General features: G+C 42.8%; 1 protein-coding gene and 1 pseudogene across 1 annotated transcript; one reads left to right on the top strand and one right to left on the bottom strand.

The window, feature by feature from the left end:
* Positions 1–6,763: 6,763 nt before the first annotated feature.
* On the top strand, positions 6,764–11,209 carry LOC127753438 (wall-associated receptor kinase 2-like; annotated as a pseudogene).
* Positions 11,210–16,392: 5,183 nt separating this feature from the next.
* On the bottom strand, positions 16,393–18,096 carry LOC127753222 (uncharacterized). The gene has a single exon (XM_052278695.1). The coding sequence runs from the start codon at positions 18,046–18,048 to the stop codon at positions 16,618–16,620; it is 1,431 nt and encodes a 476-aa protein (XP_052134655.1). The 5' UTR covers positions 18,049–18,096; the 3' UTR covers positions 16,393–16,617.
* Positions 18,097–19,322: the final 1,226 nt, after the last annotated feature.

A 19,322-nucleotide genomic window follows, 5' to 3' on the forward strand; every position in this document is an offset into this window, starting at 1 on the left:
TAATGAGATCAAGGTTTACCTGAGGTATAACATCGGGGAACAGATCTGTCATGTACATAGAAGCTGGTTGATGGAAGATATGTTGTTTCAATTCACCCCACCATCTGTCAAAGTTCTTGCTCCTGAACCTTGCCAGCTCTATGTTCTCAATACTGCCCAAGGGAGGTCCTGGGATGTTGAGTAGCCGCTCCATCATCAGAGTTGATGAGATTTCTCCTCGGCACTGGATCTTGTTGGCAAAGAATAAGCCGATTGGGAGTTGGCCCATTCCAAGTTGTCTAGCTGAACTCATTGGGTGGTAGAATTCATAGGAGACTTGGATGTTTCTCCCTTGGTGGATGCCGACGGGTAAGATGCATGGGCTGATTGCAGTTGAGAAAACTTCCCTGGACTTTTGGTATCTTTCATGGTTAATGTCTTCAAATCTGAAGTCCGATGGATTTTCCAGAAGTGATGAATCTTCATAGAAGAACCAAACACGGGCATCTTTCTGGAAGCCTTCATAAAAGCTGCAGAACCAGTCCTTGAGCAGCTTAGCCGATAACTTTGCTCCTGCATCGGCTGGTGTGGATGCATATTCCCCATAGGACATACACCTGCGGTGGGTGCGCTCTTCTCCATCATCATCTGTAATCGGCTCTAATCTTGGAAATTCAGCTTCCGTCACGGATGGCCGATTGACAGCTTTCATGACTACTAGATTTAGCCAAGTTTGCAACAACCACCATGGCCCGCCTGCACTGACAATTGAGCTGACAGCAATCTTGGCCGACATGTTGTTCAGTGTTTGATACAAGTAGCCAAGGAGGATCTTGCCTAAGGGAAATTGCTTTTTTGTTTCTAGGGCTTCGGCTACAAACTGCCAGTTGGTTGTAGGGCCGCAACTTGATCCACAGAAGAGAAATTTCTCCAGCCATATCAGAAGAAAGGCTACATGCTCTCGAGGAGTGACAGGCCCTTTACCCATATATGCTGCTACATAGCCAGACCAACCCCCTATGCTTTTGGTCCTGAAGTCAAATTGGTTCTTGGTGTTCATACTCATAGGGTTAGCCGATGAAGTTACATCTAATCTGGTGATCATGGTGATGTCGATCAAAGTTGGAGTCATCGGCCCTTGGTTGAACAGGAAGGCATTGATGGTGTTGGACCAGAAATAGGTGGCGGCAGCCATTAGATGTTCGTTTTTCGGCTGAGTTGGCTATGGTAAGATCAAGTGCTTGGCCGATTCCGATTTCGTCCCAGTGAACCTTTTTGCTAGCCGACATGCGCTTGAACCATGTAATCCAGCTCTTCTCGGGTGAGGTTTTCTCAAGAGATGGCCAAGATTTGAAGGTGTTCTTCCAATGACCTAGATCTGGGTTGGCTAATCTGAAAGGAACCCTATTTGTTTCACCGATAATGAATTCGGTAGGATCGGGATTATCAACTGGGCCAAGAACATAGTGGTTCTCATGCGACAGACTTGGAATCGCAACCAGATTGGACAGATGCTACAGATGCAAATGGGGATAGAGAAGAAGAAAACAAGATGAGGCAAGAGAAAATCAATCTGCTGCAAAAGAAAGAGATCTAGCCGATGGGTACTTACCTCTGCGTATTCGGCCGATGGCGCGGCGGATGGATTGGCGGAGGATGACATCGCCGCGGGCGGAGATCTAACCAGAGACGAAATCGCCTGGGATCGCCTTGTGCGTCGGAGGAATCACCGGAGAGAGAGAGGACAAAGTTAACTTCGGCGGTGAAAACGGAAGAAAACGGTGTGAGTTTCTCGGGTGCAAAGGTTAGTATTTAAAGCACTGGAATAACGGTCGGGAAACGGCAGAGTGCGAATCTTGCTCGAGTTGATGTATGGCAAATTCGAAACATTACCAAATATTCCGGACTTGGGGGGCATGTGTTAACGACAAAATTTGGTAATATCAGCATCAGAAAGGATGATTAGATCGAAGCGGAATCAAAGATAAGGATTATCGCGGGAATAGAGTAAGAATCGGCTGGAGTCCGGATCGGCTACGATTGGATCGGCTAAATTCGAGTCAGACTTGGTTTGGTGATGCAGCCGATTCCGACAATACGACTTGGTGTACAACGTCGGGTTGAGTTCATATGCTTCAAGATGATTGCCACGCATGGATAGAGTCCTGGGAAGGCAATTGTATCTATTAATTAGGATATTTTATGTAATTTACTTAGAGATATGTTTGGGCAAAAGTCTGCCGTAAAGACTTATGGTATCTTAGAGTTTGTTAGAGATAAGAGTCGTGTCTAATATGGGCATAGTTTGTAATTTGCGGGTATAAATTGACCCCGAACCCTATGTAATCAATGAACACACACGTTCAATACAATCTCGGCGCATCGCCACCCTTTTACTTTCATTTTGTTTCGACGAGTTCTTGCTTTCGGGTTGAGCTGCATCGGTTTCGATATTGAACAAGAGGTAAAACTTGTTATGGCGGCTTGCGTTCTCGGGACTAGTGCTTCCATCTTTATGATACTCTAATCTTGTTTATGTAATTCGTCGAGTTATTATATATCATACGTAATCTCTGACAGTATCGCTATCTAACCTACAATTGGCTAACATCTGTCGGTAGAGGGCAGCCGATTAGGTTAGACATCGATGTTGACTTAGATTATACAGGATATCTACCACTCTATGAAACTTCCAGCCGCCTGATTGTCTAGATATTGTTCTTCTTTTCATACTTAATGCTGCATCAGTTGAGTTTGATCTATTAAGTCGTGCTTAGAATATCAATCTTTAGCCTGCCTTCTGGTTACCGATTAGGGTAGCATCGGGGTTTCAGCCGATCTTACCTGATTTAATTATATTTGCTTTATATGCTTCATTGATATGAAGAATCTGCCCTTTATATTAAGATCTTGTAGCATTTAAGTATATTAAGCTTTTGTTTGATATATCCTGCTTGCTTTTAATATCTTGGTATAGAGTAGTATCGGAGTATTAGCCGATACGTGCTAGATCTATTTGATCAGCTATGCCATGAACATATATAGTCTCGTTGTTAGTATATATTTTAATCTAAGTGATTTATACTGTCTCGGTATGGTGACCGATCTATCCCAATCAGTTGATTTAAGTATATATTGACATAAAGATTATATAATGTTAATATCTACAGCCGATTGAACAGATTTAGTTCTTTATTATTTACCTATAACTGCCGATCAATGCATATATGACATTGGCTCAAAGATAAATGATATGTCATCGGCACTTAGCCGATCGGCTATTGTTTATGGATTTAACCACGGTTTCTTTGCCTTTACTTCTTGTTGATTGCAGGATCAAATCAACTGGCACGCTTGTATACCCGAAGGCGAGTTTTGGACCTGCACTGGAGTTAAGCAGATCTCCCAGGCCTCGTGTTTTTCATCAACACCGACCACCCATACGCCCCCACGGCAACAACGAGGACGAGGACAGCGGCGACGGCGACAACGACGACCGACGGCTTCGAGAAACGACGTCGACAAGGAGAGTGGCGACGGCTTTGGATGCAGATGACGTAAACACCTGCAAGCGAAAATCCACTCACAAAAATAATGATTTTCGCAGACCATTTGGTGCGTGCAAGTCGTTCCACCGCATGCGATAACTGGATTTGATCATATGGAAAAATGCATTTCGTAGCAGTGACTGGCAGCAATATGGTTTTCTGTAGTAATGAAGGCTTCGTTACAATTGGCAGTTTAATTCATTTTGCTCGTGGTAGGTCATGCAACTGTGGAAGTTGAAGTTGCAGTCGATATACCTGATCGAGATGTACAGCATAACGAAATGCACGGCGCTATACCATACAAGTCTTTCTGTTCTTCTTTTCTTATTCTACAATGGCGAAAGATGAGATGGGTTAATTAGCGAACAACTCCATCTCTTTCTATAAGCAAGTTAGAACGGCCACGTTGCATCTAGACATAGGATGAGCGCAGTACGAAATAGCAGTGGGGTCTGAGCAAACTAGATAGAGTTACAGTCTCTCTTCCAACTACATATGGTAAAAAATTTTAGTGGGGTCTTCGTGGGGGCTCTCATAGTCTTCACGCCAGTAGTAGGGGCTCGAGACCCCGCCGCCCCAAGCTGGATCCGCCCCTGTATGAGCGGGTCTTTTTAATTTTCTTCTCCTGCAAAGGAGAAAGAAAGATGGGATGGGATGGCTGTTAATTAAGTCAACAGATCTGGTCCTTTATTAAAGTAGGCTAGAATGGCACCCTTGCATCTAATTAAGCAAGTTTGCAACAAAGTAAAGGTCAACGATACTTAATGTTATTGTAAACTAAAAACTTAGTATATGCCAGTAATTATTTGTATACAGCTGTGTAGAGCTTTGCAGGATTCTAATTTTGTGGTAACTGCGCAATGTAGTTGATCTAACCGTTATCATTCAATTGGGAACATATCATATGCACATTTGGCTTGGCATGTATATGTGTGAATGACGAATTTCGTGTCAACTAGCCTGCTTCACTTGCCATCGATCTGTGGGTACATCTATTATCTTTCTTCCCGCTTGTGATGCAGATCGGGCTGGACTTTATCACCACAAGTCTCCTTGCCATTGTGCGCCTCCCGCTCACTGTCGCGCAGGGTTTACATTACCGTCGGTAACCGCGCGGTTACTGCGGTTACCGGTCTTACCGTGGGGCACGGTAATAGAAAAAACCGCGGTTAACCTCCTTAAATTCAAATAAATTTAAAAAATAATTTGAATTTTTGATAAATTTTGTATGGTTTCGTACGGTTTTTCACAGTTACCGCGTGGTAACCGTGCTTACTGCCGGTGCACGGTAACCCCGGCCCCGGCGGCTTCGCTGTCACGTCAACGAAGCTACCGCCGTCGTCGTCTAACGCAACTGTTGTCAATGCCACATCCCATGTACCCCGCTCTACACTGCCGTTGCGATCACCATGTGCCTCCTCGTTGTCGTGGCCTCCCGCTCGTTGTCGCCCCAACGAGGTTGCTGTCGTTGTCTACCGCCGTCGTCGTCAGGGCCACATCCCGCGCCTCTTCCTCGACTCCACCACCGCGCCTCCGCGCGCCTCTTCGCCAACACGGCCTTCTTCGCCTCCGCCCCTACGCGGCCTCCACCGCCTCTGCCCCACGCGGATTTGGCCATTGGCATGGATTTGGGAGGCCACCGCTGCCTCCACCTCCGCCTCCATCGGCGTTGAGGAAGCCCGTGGCGATGACAGGGTTGGGTGTGGACATGAGGCGGCGAGCTCGAGCGCCACCATGCCCATCTGCCCCACCTCGAGCTCGAGGATGGGAATGGGCTCGAGGAGCAGTGGGAGAAGAGGAAGAGGGGAGAAAGGGGAGGAAAGAAAAGGGTTGTAGAGACTAACATACGGGTCCCAGTGTCATAGACTTAGAGTATAGAGTTTAGCAATGAGTTTAGCTTGCCAAATCAATTTCATAGCTGGCTATATAGATGTTTGAAGTGTTTGATTTGGGTAGTCTGTTGAAGATGCTCTAATTACTATAAGAAATCTTATGATAGGTACGTTTCACTTACGTCACAAAAACTGAAATTTACGTCATGACTTGAAATTTGTGATGTTCGTATGACGAAAATTCATTTGTCACCTATTATGCGTCTCTAATCAAGTTTTATGACAAAAACTTTTTTTTGGCATTAATCTAGTAACGATCCTTCTATCATCATTGAGTCTATGACACCCATTTCTATCATTATTGAGCCTAGAAATCGTCTGAACTCACTAAACTTTGATGAGTAGATGCCACGTCAGATAGAAAACGTCATAAAAATTTTAGCACACCATGATATGGAGCTGACATGGCATATTTTTTTGTCAATTTATTTTGTCACAAAATTTCTTGTGGCCTGCGAAGTCCCATACAATGATCAATTTATGGGTCATGCCCAGTTACAGGCCCGATTTAGGTCTTTAATCCAATATTTAGCTTATATGTTTTATGCTCTAAGGCCCTCTTTGTTTAGGCTTAGATTTTTTTATTTAGGTTTTCAATCTAATATTTTGGCTTATACTTTCTCCGTTTCATATTATAAGACTTTCTAGCATTGCCCACATTCATATATAGATTAATGAATCTAGACATATAAGTGTGCCTAGATTCATTAACATCTATATCAATATGGGCAATGCTAAAAAGTCTTATAACCAAAAACGGATGTAGTATGTTTTATAAACCGGTGGCTTTGAGCCATATCTCCATCTAACATAAGGAAAAAAAGCTACATGAAGCTAGGTTTTTTTTTTGGGCTTAATAATGTAAGAATGGCTTATATGTCTTTGAAAAAACAAAAAAAAAACTAGTCGTTTGTTTAGGTGGAGGAGTTTTGACTCAAACTTTCTTATAAGCCTAGAAAGCCGAAATAACAATGCAATTGATCTAGTAACTGTTTCTCGGATTAATTAGTGATTATCATAATGATTTATTGACTAACGTGGCTTAACGAGACTTCCTGTTTCATTTGTAAATAGTAATATATATCTAGGTGAAACAGATATGTAACGAGGGGAGGTGCCTCTTACTGTCCTACCTCATCATATCATAATTAGAAAGACTTAGAAAGTCTAGGTCTTTTTACTATTAATTGATCTGTTTTCGGTAGGTAGAATTAACAAAAGGGATGAGAATTAACTATATTTCAACAGCCCCGGACCTTTATTTAAGCAGGCCAGCCAGAACGAACACCGTGCATCTAATAACCAGATTACATCGAGTCAGTGACTCCAGCGTTGTCAATATATATGGATCTTTTGCTTCTTGTGTTTCTTCTTCTGGCGGCTATGTCAGCCGCCCTGGAGAGCATCACGAGCACGGCGGTGAAAACGGGGTGCCAGGAGCGCTGCGGCGGCGTGGACATCCCATACCCTTTCGGCATCGGGCCCGGATGCTCCCGCCACGGCTTCGAGCTCTCGTGTGTCAGCAACGGCAGCGGCGCCGGCCCGATCGCGGTGCTCGCCGGCACGTCGATCCAGGTGACGCGCCTGTCCGTCGAGCCGGCCGAGTCGCAGGTTGTGCTCCCCGTGGGGTGGCAGTGCTACAACACCTCGCAGCCGACCAGGACATACCCCGACTGGAGCCGCGCGAAGACGGAGATGAACCGCGGCGGAGTGTACCGCATCTCCAACACCCACAACATGCTGGTCGTGCTCGGCTGCAACACCGTCGGCTACACTGAGAGCTTGAGGAGCGAGGGAGGCGCCTACTCCAGCACATACTACATCGGCTGCATGTCCTACTGCAACAACTCGGCGAGCGCGCAGGACGGCCAGTGCGCCGGCGTCGGCTGCTGCCACGTCGACATCCCACGGGGCTCACCGACAGCTCCGTCAACTTCCGGGTGTACGACCACACCGGTATGGTGGACTACAGCCCCTGTGACTACGCCTTCCTCACCGACCGGACCAACTACAGTTTCCGGCGAGCCGACCTCATCAAGATGGACAAGAACCGGAACGTTCCGGTGTGGCTTGACTGGGCGATCCGCGAGAACGGCTCCATGTCCTGCGCTGAGGCCAAGGGCAAGCCAGGGTACGCCTGTGTCAGCGTCCACAGCGAGTGCGTCGACTCTACTAATGGTCCGGGTTACAACTGCAAGTGTACCGCAGGCTACGAGGGAAACGCCTATGCTCCTGATGGATGTACTAGTAAGTAACAATTTCCTTCGTACTATAGATCATCACATCTGTGACATGACATCTGACGGATCAACATGACTCGTTAGACATATGGCTACTGAGGAGGACCCATCACAGATGTGAGGTTATCTGTGACGAGTCGTAGTTATAATCTGTGATAGATGATCTGTGACTGGCTCGTCACAGCTGACATGCCCATCTGTCATTGGCTAATTATTATGAATTATCATAGATGCGACCACTCATCTCTGACAGGTCTTAACTACCACACGTCAAAGATAATGCTATCTCTGGCAGGTGGTAGTTACGACTTGTCAATGATGAGTGAAAATTCAAATTTTCAAATTTTTCACACAATCTTATATGGAGATATGCTCTATACAAATAACTGGTTCTTATTAAGTATCATTACTGGTTCATAACATGAACAAACTCTAATAATTCATCATGTTTATTGAGTATTGAACCAAGAGTGATAATTAAATAATAGCTCTTTCATATTAAGTTGGATGCAAACAAATTTTACATCAAAATTGTAGAGCAATGAGATCTATAACTTTGTAGGTGGTGACATTCCCATTAGAGAGTTTGCATGCACGAATATGCATTTGAAATTTTTAGATATTAATTTGGATAATTTAAATTGTTGCATTATTTGGATAATTTCTCAAATGATTTCAGATGAAGACCAACCCTATATCAAAATTATAGATCTTGACTAGATTTATAATATATTATTTGACAATTGTTTCATTTTAAATGTTTACATGCCTAAATATGTGTTAGAGGTTTTGGATAAAAAAATGTGTTAGAGGTTCTAGGTGGATATTTGAATTTTTAAATGACTTCGGATGAGGAATGAGCTCTATATCCAAATTATAGATCTTCATGAGAACTACAAGATCATAGTTGAATGTTAAAATCGTTTACATGCTCAAATATATGTTAGAAGTTTACATGTCCAAATTCTTGAAATTTTCAAATTACTTCTGACGAAAACAAACTATAAATAAATGTTGTGGAGCTCAATCATATCTGTAACTTTGTAGTTGACTTTTTCCTAATTGAATTCATGGATTGCCAAATATGAAGTATATGTCATGGACATGAAGAGACAAAATAAATAGCATATGATTTTTAAGCAAGAAGGGTTATATAGATGAGATGGTAAGGAGGCTATGTGTGAGGCGCGTCTTGGGTCAAATCATTATACCTGATGCATGTGTATTTTTGCATCAAGAATCGCATTACATGCGACTTTCAATACACAGCTACAACCTAGAAATTTCAAAAATGGGACGTCGCTACCACTTTTGATTCAAACCATGAAAAGACAAGCATAGGGGTATTTGTCAAGGGGTCGATACAATACTATTACCAGTGGTAGTGGCATCACTGCCGGTTTATGGCTTCTTTTGTTTGTAAAATTCTTTCATCTATACTTTTTGCTGTTGTAGTTGTTCATACTTCTTTCTTATTATTGCTACCTACACTATGCAACACATAGCCTGAAAGTTACACGACATGCATAGAACTATAGCTTAAGTACACCATTTTTGTAAGGACAAAATTAATACAAACTTTTTAATGCTTTATGTTTATGGTCATTCGAATGTATATAGTAAAAATTCTAGATATATTAGTATATGTAAATCATGACGTATCAAGAAAGTATTATTCATCTTCATATATTTCACACCTTGACATTCACAACAAGGAGAGTTGATCATTATTTCCTTTACTATTTGTAAGTGTTCTCCTCATTTGTCAACTTACCCACAATTTGACCTAGATATGGTGTGCCAGGTTATATTGAATGTAGTTTAACTATATTACAATTTTAAACTTGGATTGTTCTTATTTTTGGAGATTAGGACTTCTTCATTCACATTCTTAGGGATTTGACTACTGCAATTTTTTAAAAGGCTATTAACTGTTGTATTACCGATAAAAAGTAAACCTGCATGTTGATACAAAAGTTATAAATGGTTAAAAAATGACTTATAAATATCATTTGTCATGATACATTAATTGTGGATGAATTGTTGGTCAATCAATATAAAAAAAAGTTATACTATTAGTTGGAAGATGTTAGTGGTGATGGTTATAAAAATCATGCAGATATCAATGAGTGCGATCGGCCATCTGACTATCCATGCCATGGCATTTGCCAGGACACCGATGGTTCATATGATTGCAAATGCCATCGGGGTTACCAAAACAGTGGTGATCCAAAAGAACAACCCTGCAGCCCAAAGTTCCCCCTCGCAGCACAAATTGCTTTAGGTATTTTGCAAATTGATCTACATTCTTATTTGTTATTTTTTTTACAAAAAATATAACATAAGTGATGCACACTGAAAACCACACAATATTTGTAGGCATCACTCTTGGCATTTCCTTTTTGATCGTTGGTCTCCTATTCATTCTAATGATGCGCCAAAAGAGAAGAATGAATGAATATTTCAGAAAGAATGGTGGTTCAGTACTACAGAAAGTAGAGAACATCAAGATTTTTACCAAGGATGAGCTTAAGAAAATAACAAAGAACAATTCAGAAGTTCTTGGTCAAGGAGGCTTTGGCAAAGTCTATAAAGGGATTCTTGAAGATAACACCTTGGTGGCAGTGAAAGCCTCAATTGAGGTAAATGACGCTCGAAAGGAGGATTTTACCAATGAAGTTATCATCCAATCTCAAATGATTCACACAAATATCATCAAGCTCTTAGGGTGTTGTTTGGAGGTGGATGTTCCAATGTTGGTTTATGAGTTTGCTGCAAATGGAAATCTACAAGACATTCTCCATGGTGACAACAACCGTCGAGTCCCACTCCCACTTGACTTGCGCATGGACATTGCAGTTGAAGCTGCAGAAGGGCTAAGATATATGCACTCATCCGCAAACCGCACCATACGACATGGTGATGTTAAACCAGCCAACATACTTCTGAATGACAAATTCAAACCTAAGATTTCAGACTTCGGGACATCCAAGCTGCTTACCGTGGATAAAGACTTCACTATGTTTGTAGTGGGGAGCATGGGTTACATAGACCCTGTGTTTCATAAAACCGGGCGTTTAACACAAAAGAGTGATGTGTACAGTTTTGGAGTCGTTCTATTAGAGCTCATCACCAGGAAGCCAACAATATATGATGCTAATTGCAGTCTCTTAATTGACTTCCAAAAGGCCTATGAGCAAGAAAATAGTGGGAGGGCAATGTTCGACAAAGATTTTACAATTGAAGAAGAAATATTCGTTTTGGAAGAAATTGGTCGATTAGCAATGGAGTGCCTGAAAGAAAAGGTTGAAGAACGGCCTGATATGAAGGAAGTTGCGGAACAACTTGTGATTCTAAGAAGATCTAGGAAGAGCAGACAAGGAAACTACAACATAAGTCCACAACAATTTGAGGAGATGAGTACTGAAGGAACTCCATTGAGCTTGGAAACTGCTATTAGTGTAAGTAGCTCAGTCCTTTCTGCTCCATCCACTCCAGCCAACAATGACTTCTCCAACGCTTAGATCAACGGAAAAGGAAGAGCTATGAGATGGAGGATATATCTGTGTGACTTACATTATAAATCAGTGTCGTATCGTTTATTTTTTTTTAATAAAAACAAGTCAGTTTTAGCCCGCTCATACTTATGTTTTATGCTCATACTTATGTTTTATGTAATTCGAAGTAGAGAAGCAACTTGTGTGCAATAAAAGATTGTGTTAAGTACTGTCATAGTACAAGATTGTGCTAACTATTGTTCACTTCATATTATCTGTTTTTCTTATATTTGTATTTCAGCTTGTGACAACCGGAATTTTGTGCAATTGATTTGTCCGTCCTTGTAATTGTTTATACAATACCATAACTAGTATATGTTTAGATTTCTTTTCAATAGAAGGTGGGTGTAATAACATCGAGATATGTAGTAGTGCTATAAAGAGAAACTAGCATATATCACTGCTATCGTTTTTATAGAATGGATAAAAATCCGTCCAATATATACATTCACAAGTGGATATACACAACCAAATATATCAGACATCTTTTTTATATAATGGATAAATATTCAGGTATTATATCGACAAGTGGATACACAACCAAATATATCAATGGTATCTAGACCATGTCATTAGATTTTTTTTTTTGAAACATCAACCTTTTTTTAGATAATGGGAATTTATAAAACCTAGCTTCTACACCAACTGGGTGTATACAGCCACATAAATTCCAAGCGTACTAGCTTAGTCTTACACAAAAGTTTACCACCAAAAGGAGCACAAAGGCTCAAACACCTTACATAACACTAAAGAGAACAAAGACGCCAACACCTATCAAGGCGAAAAGACCATCCAAACCAACCAATGACCAAATTACTGCTTTAACCATTTCCTTAAGTTCCACCCATCTTTACCAGAAGTGCATGACAATTGCCTCTAGCAGTTTGCATCCTTCCTTCATCACATCACGATCCTCTTCTTTAAGCAACAAGGACCATTGCCAAGCCTAGCATGTCCCCCAGAAAATAACTTGCAAGTGGACCATTGAAGACCACATCATTTCTACAGATCCACATTGCCCATAACAACGTCACGATCCCTATTAAGATTTGGTACTTTAGCCTAGATTGTATACCCTTTAGTCAAATCCCAAACATATTAGCAACATTGTTAGGCGGATTTATCCCAAAGGTAATAAAAAGAGTACTCCAAACAAATCTAGCCTCAAGACAACCAAAGAAGAGATGTCTTCTAATTTCTTTTTGCTAGATTGTCCTTTCTTAGAATCACTCCCTTCTAAGTTTTTTATAATCACTCCCTTCTAAATACCACAAGATTATTTTGTTTTTCAAAGGAATTCTAAGTTTCCAAATTAAATTCTTCCTTGGTACTGCATCCTCATACATAATCATTTTATACATTCTGATTTTGTTAACTTTCCAAATAAACTTGTGTCTATGGTTTGAGGGCGTAAAAAGTACCACTTTAACCACTAAGTTAAACCAAGCTACCAAATTCTACCCGCACCAAAATAAGCCATCCTGAAAGCAACATTAAACAACACCCTATCTATAACATCTACAATTTTAGCATTCTTATTCCTTACAAGGCTGTATAAAGTAGGGTATAGCTTTTCGAAAGGTAAAAAACCATTCCAACATTCCTCTCAAAATCTTATCTAAGAACCATCCCCCACCTTAAAGGCTTCGCCTTTAAAAAACATATCCTTCACCCCCATTAGCCCAGACAAAAAATGTGAATATCTAGGACGTTTTTGACTTGTACGATGTGAAGTATTTATTCCTAAGAATGCCCTGCCAAACCTCTTCTTTATTAATTAGGTTGTACAACCATTTGCTAAGCAAGCATTTGTTTTGTATCTCTAGGTTCTATATACCCAATCCACCACATTCCTTTGGTTTGCACAATATACTCCATCTTGCTAACCTATACTTCTTATGTTCATCACATTACAAAAAAATCTATACCTATAATAGTGTAACTTTTTGAGAATACCCATAGGTATCTCAAAGAAGGACAACATGAATGTCACTAAACTGCTTAACACCGAATCGATAAGGACCATCCTTCCTCCTACCAAGAGAAAATTTCCTTTCCAACTACTCAATTTCCTTTGAATCCTCTCCTCCACACCCTTCCAATCCTTATTGGTGTGTAACTTTTTGAGAATACCCATAGGTATCTCAAAGAAGGACAACATGAATGTCACTAAACTGCTTAACACCGAATCGACAAGGACCACCCTTCCTCCTACCAAGAGAAAATTTTATTTCCAACTACTCAATTTCCTTTGAATCCTCTCCTCCACACCCTTCCAATCCTTATTGGTGTGTAACTTTTTGAGAATACCCATAGGTATCTCAAAGAAGGACAACATGAATGTCACTAAACTGCTTAACACCGAATCGATAAGGACCACCCTTCCTCCTACCAAGAGAAAATTTCCTTTCCAACTACTCAATTTCCTTTGAATCCTCTCCTCCACACCCTTCCAATCCTTATTGGTGATTTTCCTATGATGCATTGGAATCCCTAAGTATTTCAAGGATAAGCCCCGGTATCACACCAAAATAATTTGACGTACTCGTTCTCCACTTTTTGCCTTGCCATAGCAAAATAATTCACTCTTATGGAAATTAATCTTTAAACAAGATAATTTCTCAAATGCACTTAGTACAAGCTTGAGATCTCTGGCTTCATCAAGATAATGATCTATTAAAAGAATAGTATCATTGGCATATTTTAAAATGGAGAGACCATTATCAACTAAGTGAGGTACCACTCCTTTGAATCTACCCTGATCTTTTGCCCTCTGCATTAAAATGGCTAACATATCTGCAACAAGATTAAACAGAATAGTTGACAAAGGATCACCCTATCTCAAACCTTTCCTAGTTTGAAAATAACTGCCAATGTCATCATTCCGCACTCCCAGCCCTAATAGTCGAGTCAATCCAATTGTACCACTTAGAAGAGAAATCCTTCATTCGCAACGATTGTTGTAAACACATCCAATCAACTTTGTCATAAGCTTTCTCAAAGTCTAACTTCAGAATCACCCTATTCTTCTTTATCCTGCGCAATTCATGAAGTGTTTCATGCAGAATTACCACTCCTTCCATAATATTCCTTTTTGGCAAGAAAGCTGTGCGTGAAGGTTTAATGACCTTCTAAGCCTATTTGTAAACAAACATTCAACAGACAAATAGGCCTATGCTATTGAATCCTACTGGCGTCCTTTTGCTTGGGTAGTAGGGTAATGATCCCTAAATTTAATCTATGCAGTGGCAAAGCTCCTTCATAAAATTCCTGAAAGAGAGCCATAAGATCATCCTTGAGTACATCCTAGAACACTTGCTAAAACTCTGCTGGGAAACCATAAGTCCTGAAGCTTTGTTGTGTTCCATTTGAAAAATTGCCTCTTTAACTTCCAACTCCTTGAAGCTTTCACTTGACAACTCATTCTTAACATCTGTGATCTAGGTGATATCATCTCTTTAGGCTTCCACCATGGAAAAATTATTTTCCTCCAGCGATCCAAAAAGTTCTTTATAATACTTAGATATGTTTCTTTAACTGTACATCACCTATTGTGAAATAGAAACAAAACATTCTTCACACTTAAGATATCACTATTACAAAACCCCTAAATGGCGCCGGTTGGGAAACCCCCTTAGGTGCCGGTTTTCCCAACCGGCACCACGAAGGCGGCACAGATGAGTTTTTCATCGGTGTTGGTTTTACAACTGACACCAATAACAAATGTAGATACTGGTTGTGGGGTTCCCAACCGGCAACTAAGATGTTTCCAAGAGCCAAAAAAAAAAGGCTCAGATGCATTGAGCAGCTCCCAATCACCTAAATCAAGAACACATCCATCAACACATTTCACCATTCATCCAGCAACACATTTCACCATTCATCCAAAAACAAATTAAGTTCCCAATCACCCAAATCAAGAACATATCCAACAACATAGAGCCATTAAACAACAACAAAAAAAAAATCAAAAGCAAACACCTGCGCCCGGCCTCCTCCACCACCATTGGTTGCTGCCGAGGTCCGCTGCCTCCCCTCCGGCTAGATCTGGTGGAGGGGGGCGCGGTCGTCGCCCTGCCGCCTCCGCCGGGCCACCGCCCATGGGAGGACGCCGCCCCCACCCGTGGGGAGCTCGCCGGCAGCCACAGGAGCCCACCGCCTCCCCTCCGGTTTTTAATATTAAAGGTGCTGGTTTTTTTTTAAAAAAACCGACACATAGAATATGTGCCAGTTTTTATTTATAATCGACATCTATAATTGCTTAAAGGTTCTGTTTTTGTGATTTCAACCCGCGGAGGTGGGAAAAGGTCTATAGGTGCCGGTTTTAGCACTTATTTGATGTTTTGTAGTAATCTATGTTGGTCTAGTATCTCAGATGTGCTCATAATGAGGATGTGTATGAGCGCACATGTATATTATCCTCTACATTTGTGGAGTGTTTCGCCGAAAAAAGGAAACAATTTTTGGCAGAGGTAGGAGTCTTACGGGTTGCTACTGTGTTTGCCCACTAAGAATAACCTTGTGTCTGTATTCATGATCACACTAGTTTTGGAGCCTTGGCCAGTTTGCAGTTGCTGTGCTGCTTATTTTAAAATCTGCTGTGAAAATTCACGAGTGAAGAATATCCATTATTGAGATCAGAAGTAAATATATTTTGAGACGGAGAGAACAGTTCAGAAATCCTGCAAATATGTAAGGACAATCCATCACCTGCTGTCCATTTCACAAGAGCTTTGATTGTATTCTTCACCCTCTTTCACCGATTAAACCATAAACCCCCCCCCCCCCCCCCCCACCCTTTATTTTCGATTCATTTCTCTGCTGCTTTGTACACAGGATGGTACAAAAGACATGTAGTATATGATGGATTGATTCCGCAGATTACGTTTAGCAGCCAGCAATACTAATCAGCAATGAAAACCATGGTCTGGCTTTGGCCACCACAGTTCACATTTCACAAATGGGCAACATCATATGTGTTCACAATCCATTCTGAAGAGCACATGGCTTTCACTTTTGATTCTTACTCTATCTTGATTCTCTTGTATATCTTGAACACATTTCCATTCGACCTTTACCAACACTAACCAGGTGATGGCAACCCATCATGTGCACAATATCAAACAACATCATAAACCCTCTAGCAATGCACTGATATTGCTAGTGACTCGAGAAAAATATAATTATGACAAAATTCTACTGATTATATATAATGTCCATATGTTATAAACTGATTAAACTATAACAGTATGATGTAATTAAGATGTATGAAAATATGTTTCATAATGCCTGATTTGGTTTTTTCCGACGAGCTACAGTGCTGTCTTCAGCAGGTGACAACAGTAAAATCTGACCCAAATTTCTTCTCCTTACCTCAGTGCAGAGATGGATGCTTGTTCCATCATCTAGCGGTGGAATCGCCACCGGCGAGGGAGGCGAGGTAGTCCACACGGTCCAACTCGTACCCGAAGAAGCTCCACGACGACCGGCGAACGCAGCAGCGGCCCGGGGGCGCCGGCACCAGCCTCGCCTCCTTCTTCTCCATGTCCAGCGCGTACAGCGCCAGGTCCGGTTTCTTGGCGTACATGTCGGCGCCGATGGCGAGGAAGATGAGCCCGCTCTTCTCGCAGACGCCCCTCAGACAAACCCTCTTCACGTTCGCCAATGGAATCAGGTGGCTCAGCTCCACGTCGTGCGCCTCCTCCACCTTCCACCTGATCTTCTGCGCCGTGCTCCCATTGCAGCCGCCACTGTCATGGCGAGCGAAGACGTTGATCACCGGGTTGTAGGTCCTCAAGTTTCGACCCACCTGCACCACGCAGAGACGTCCGTCCGGCGAGACGGTGAGACGGCGGTTCGGCACCGGGTCACCGAGGCAGAAGCATGGCTTGCCGTTCCACCTCCAATGCCATGGGATGTTCTCGGTGGTCGCCACCAGCGTGTCCAAGTGGAGGACGAACACCACGCTGTTCACCAGCCAGAACACGCGGCCGCGGAAGGTCACACCGGCGGCCATGTCGCCCAGGCGCTTCCCGCCGATCTTGACGCCGGATAGCTTGCGCTCGGTGCTCCAGGCCTTGGTGTCCGACGAGTAGGACCGGCACGCCGTGAAGCTGCGGCGCTTGTAGAGGACCACCAGGCGGAAGGCGGCGGGACCCGGTGGGAGCGGATCGGCGGAGTCCTGAAGGTCGTCGGCGGTGAGCAGCGCGCACGCGTAGAGCCCGGGCCTGTCCTTCCCGGAGAGGACGGGGAGGACGGACATGTCACCGGTCATGGGGTTGCACACGACGAGCCTAAGGGCGGCGGCACGAGAGGCGCGGCGGAGCTCGACGACGAGGCGGCCTTTCCGTGATGCGACGAGGCGGGAGTTCTTGAAGAGGCCGGGGTTGTCGAGCACCCTGTCAAGCTCACCGCCGCCGAACCTGGAGGAGGCCGAGGGCAACGGGACGAACCGAGGCGGCACAACAGAGGAAGACGATTCGTCCTCGTGGCTCTGGTGGAAGAAGCCGACGGCGAGGTCGCGGATGAGGCGGCTGGAGGGCAGCATGGAGCGGCAGATGTACTCCGCGTTGCCGGTGACAAGGCGGCGCCACCGCCTGCAAGTGGCGGTGCAACGGACGAGGTCGTGAAGATCCAGCGAGCTAGCCGCAAACACGAGGAGGAGGACCTCGTCGTGGAGGGGGAACCCATCGTCCTCGACCGATCCGCCGCCGCCGCCTCGCTTGAGGCGCTTGTTGCTCTCTCCTGACCCCGTGGACTCCGTGGAGACGGAGAGGGAGAGCCACCCGTCGCCGCTTGCCGCAACGGAACGCAGCGGCGGCGGCGGCGACATGGAGTCGAGAGGGAGAGATCGAAATGGAGTCGAGAGGGAGAGATCCAAATGGAGATAGGGATTGACGGCTAGGGTTGGGTGACGAAGATGTAATTTCACACTAATAAACTAGTACCAAAAATTAGCCCAGCATTTCTTTTTTTACAAATTTGTCAGGTGTTCTGGCTTCTCGTGTGGCCTTTCGGCGAAATACCTAATACGCGAACGTACGCGTTAACTCCTACTCGCAATCGGCTCGGACAGGTTGGCATGTACAGCCATGCCACGCGTGAATGCAGCAGATTTCCTTATGTACCTAATTAAAGTGTGTACGTATATAGCTTTCCCTTTTTAATCATCGAACTTTTGAGTGATCACGCAGGTGATTTTTTTGGTCATTTGCTACGCGACGCACGTACAAGACGCGAGATGATTTTCCGAGAATTCTTACTCAATGTATACCCGTGTCTGCTACTTTCTGTTTGTGCTAGTTTTAGCCCAATTGAAATTTAATAGTTTTTTTATATTAGAATTTACTTTAATTTTGTTTTGAAATTCATATATGTATAAAAAGTTTTTATATCAATTGTGTTTATATATAAAGTTTGTATATCAAAAGTTTATATACATAAAGTTTGTATGTATGAAGTTTAATTTGGGTTAAAGTTTGTGAGTAGAGATGTTAATAATTTGAATGAAAAGCCTCAAAAATTGGGTTAAAATTTGTGAGTAGAGATGTTCATAATTTGAATATTATTTATTTGAATGAAAAGCCTCAAAAATTGGGTAAAAATTTAAGTAGAAGATGATGCTAAAAAAATTATGTACACGTTAGTTACACACTAATTAAGTAGTAATAATGCTTTAGTTACAAATGTCACCCTAATTTTTTCGACAGCAAAACGTGTGCATCTCCCAACAGTACATGCTAATTGAAGCGTCGTCATGTATGGCTGCAGCTCTTTCTCTAGCTGCAAGATGTGTGCATGCGCATGCAAATTGTGCTGCTAATTAAGAGCTTGCAAGTGCAACAGAGCTGGATGATACGAGTACTAAACCTCTGAACCTGTTCGCGGTCCGCAAACGTTCGCATATTAGCCTCAGCTTTCCCAGGTGGGCTTCGGAGTTTATGCACAGTATGCAAGTAGGCCATGCACGGCCCACACAGGTTTTTTTGCGACGTGGTTCCTCTAACTTAAATGAGGGAAGTTGTGTGATTTTTCAGAAAAATTCACCCAGATTTTTTCTCCCCTCAGATTTGGATCCAACGGTAAAAAACAACAATACAGAGGTAG

The sequence above is a fragment of the Oryza glaberrima genome, chromosome 10 (genome assembly GCF_000147395.1).
Source record: "Oryza glaberrima chromosome 10, OglaRS2, whole genome shotgun sequence".
NCBI classification, from domain to species: domain Eukaryota; kingdom Viridiplantae; phylum Streptophyta; class Magnoliopsida; order Poales; family Poaceae; genus Oryza; species Oryza glaberrima.

Coding starts and splice junctions, on each gene's coding strand:
- LOC127753222 (XM_052278695.1), bottom strand. CDS start 18,048: ATGTCGCCGCCGCCGCCGCTGCGTTCCGTTGCGGCAAGCGGCGACGGG.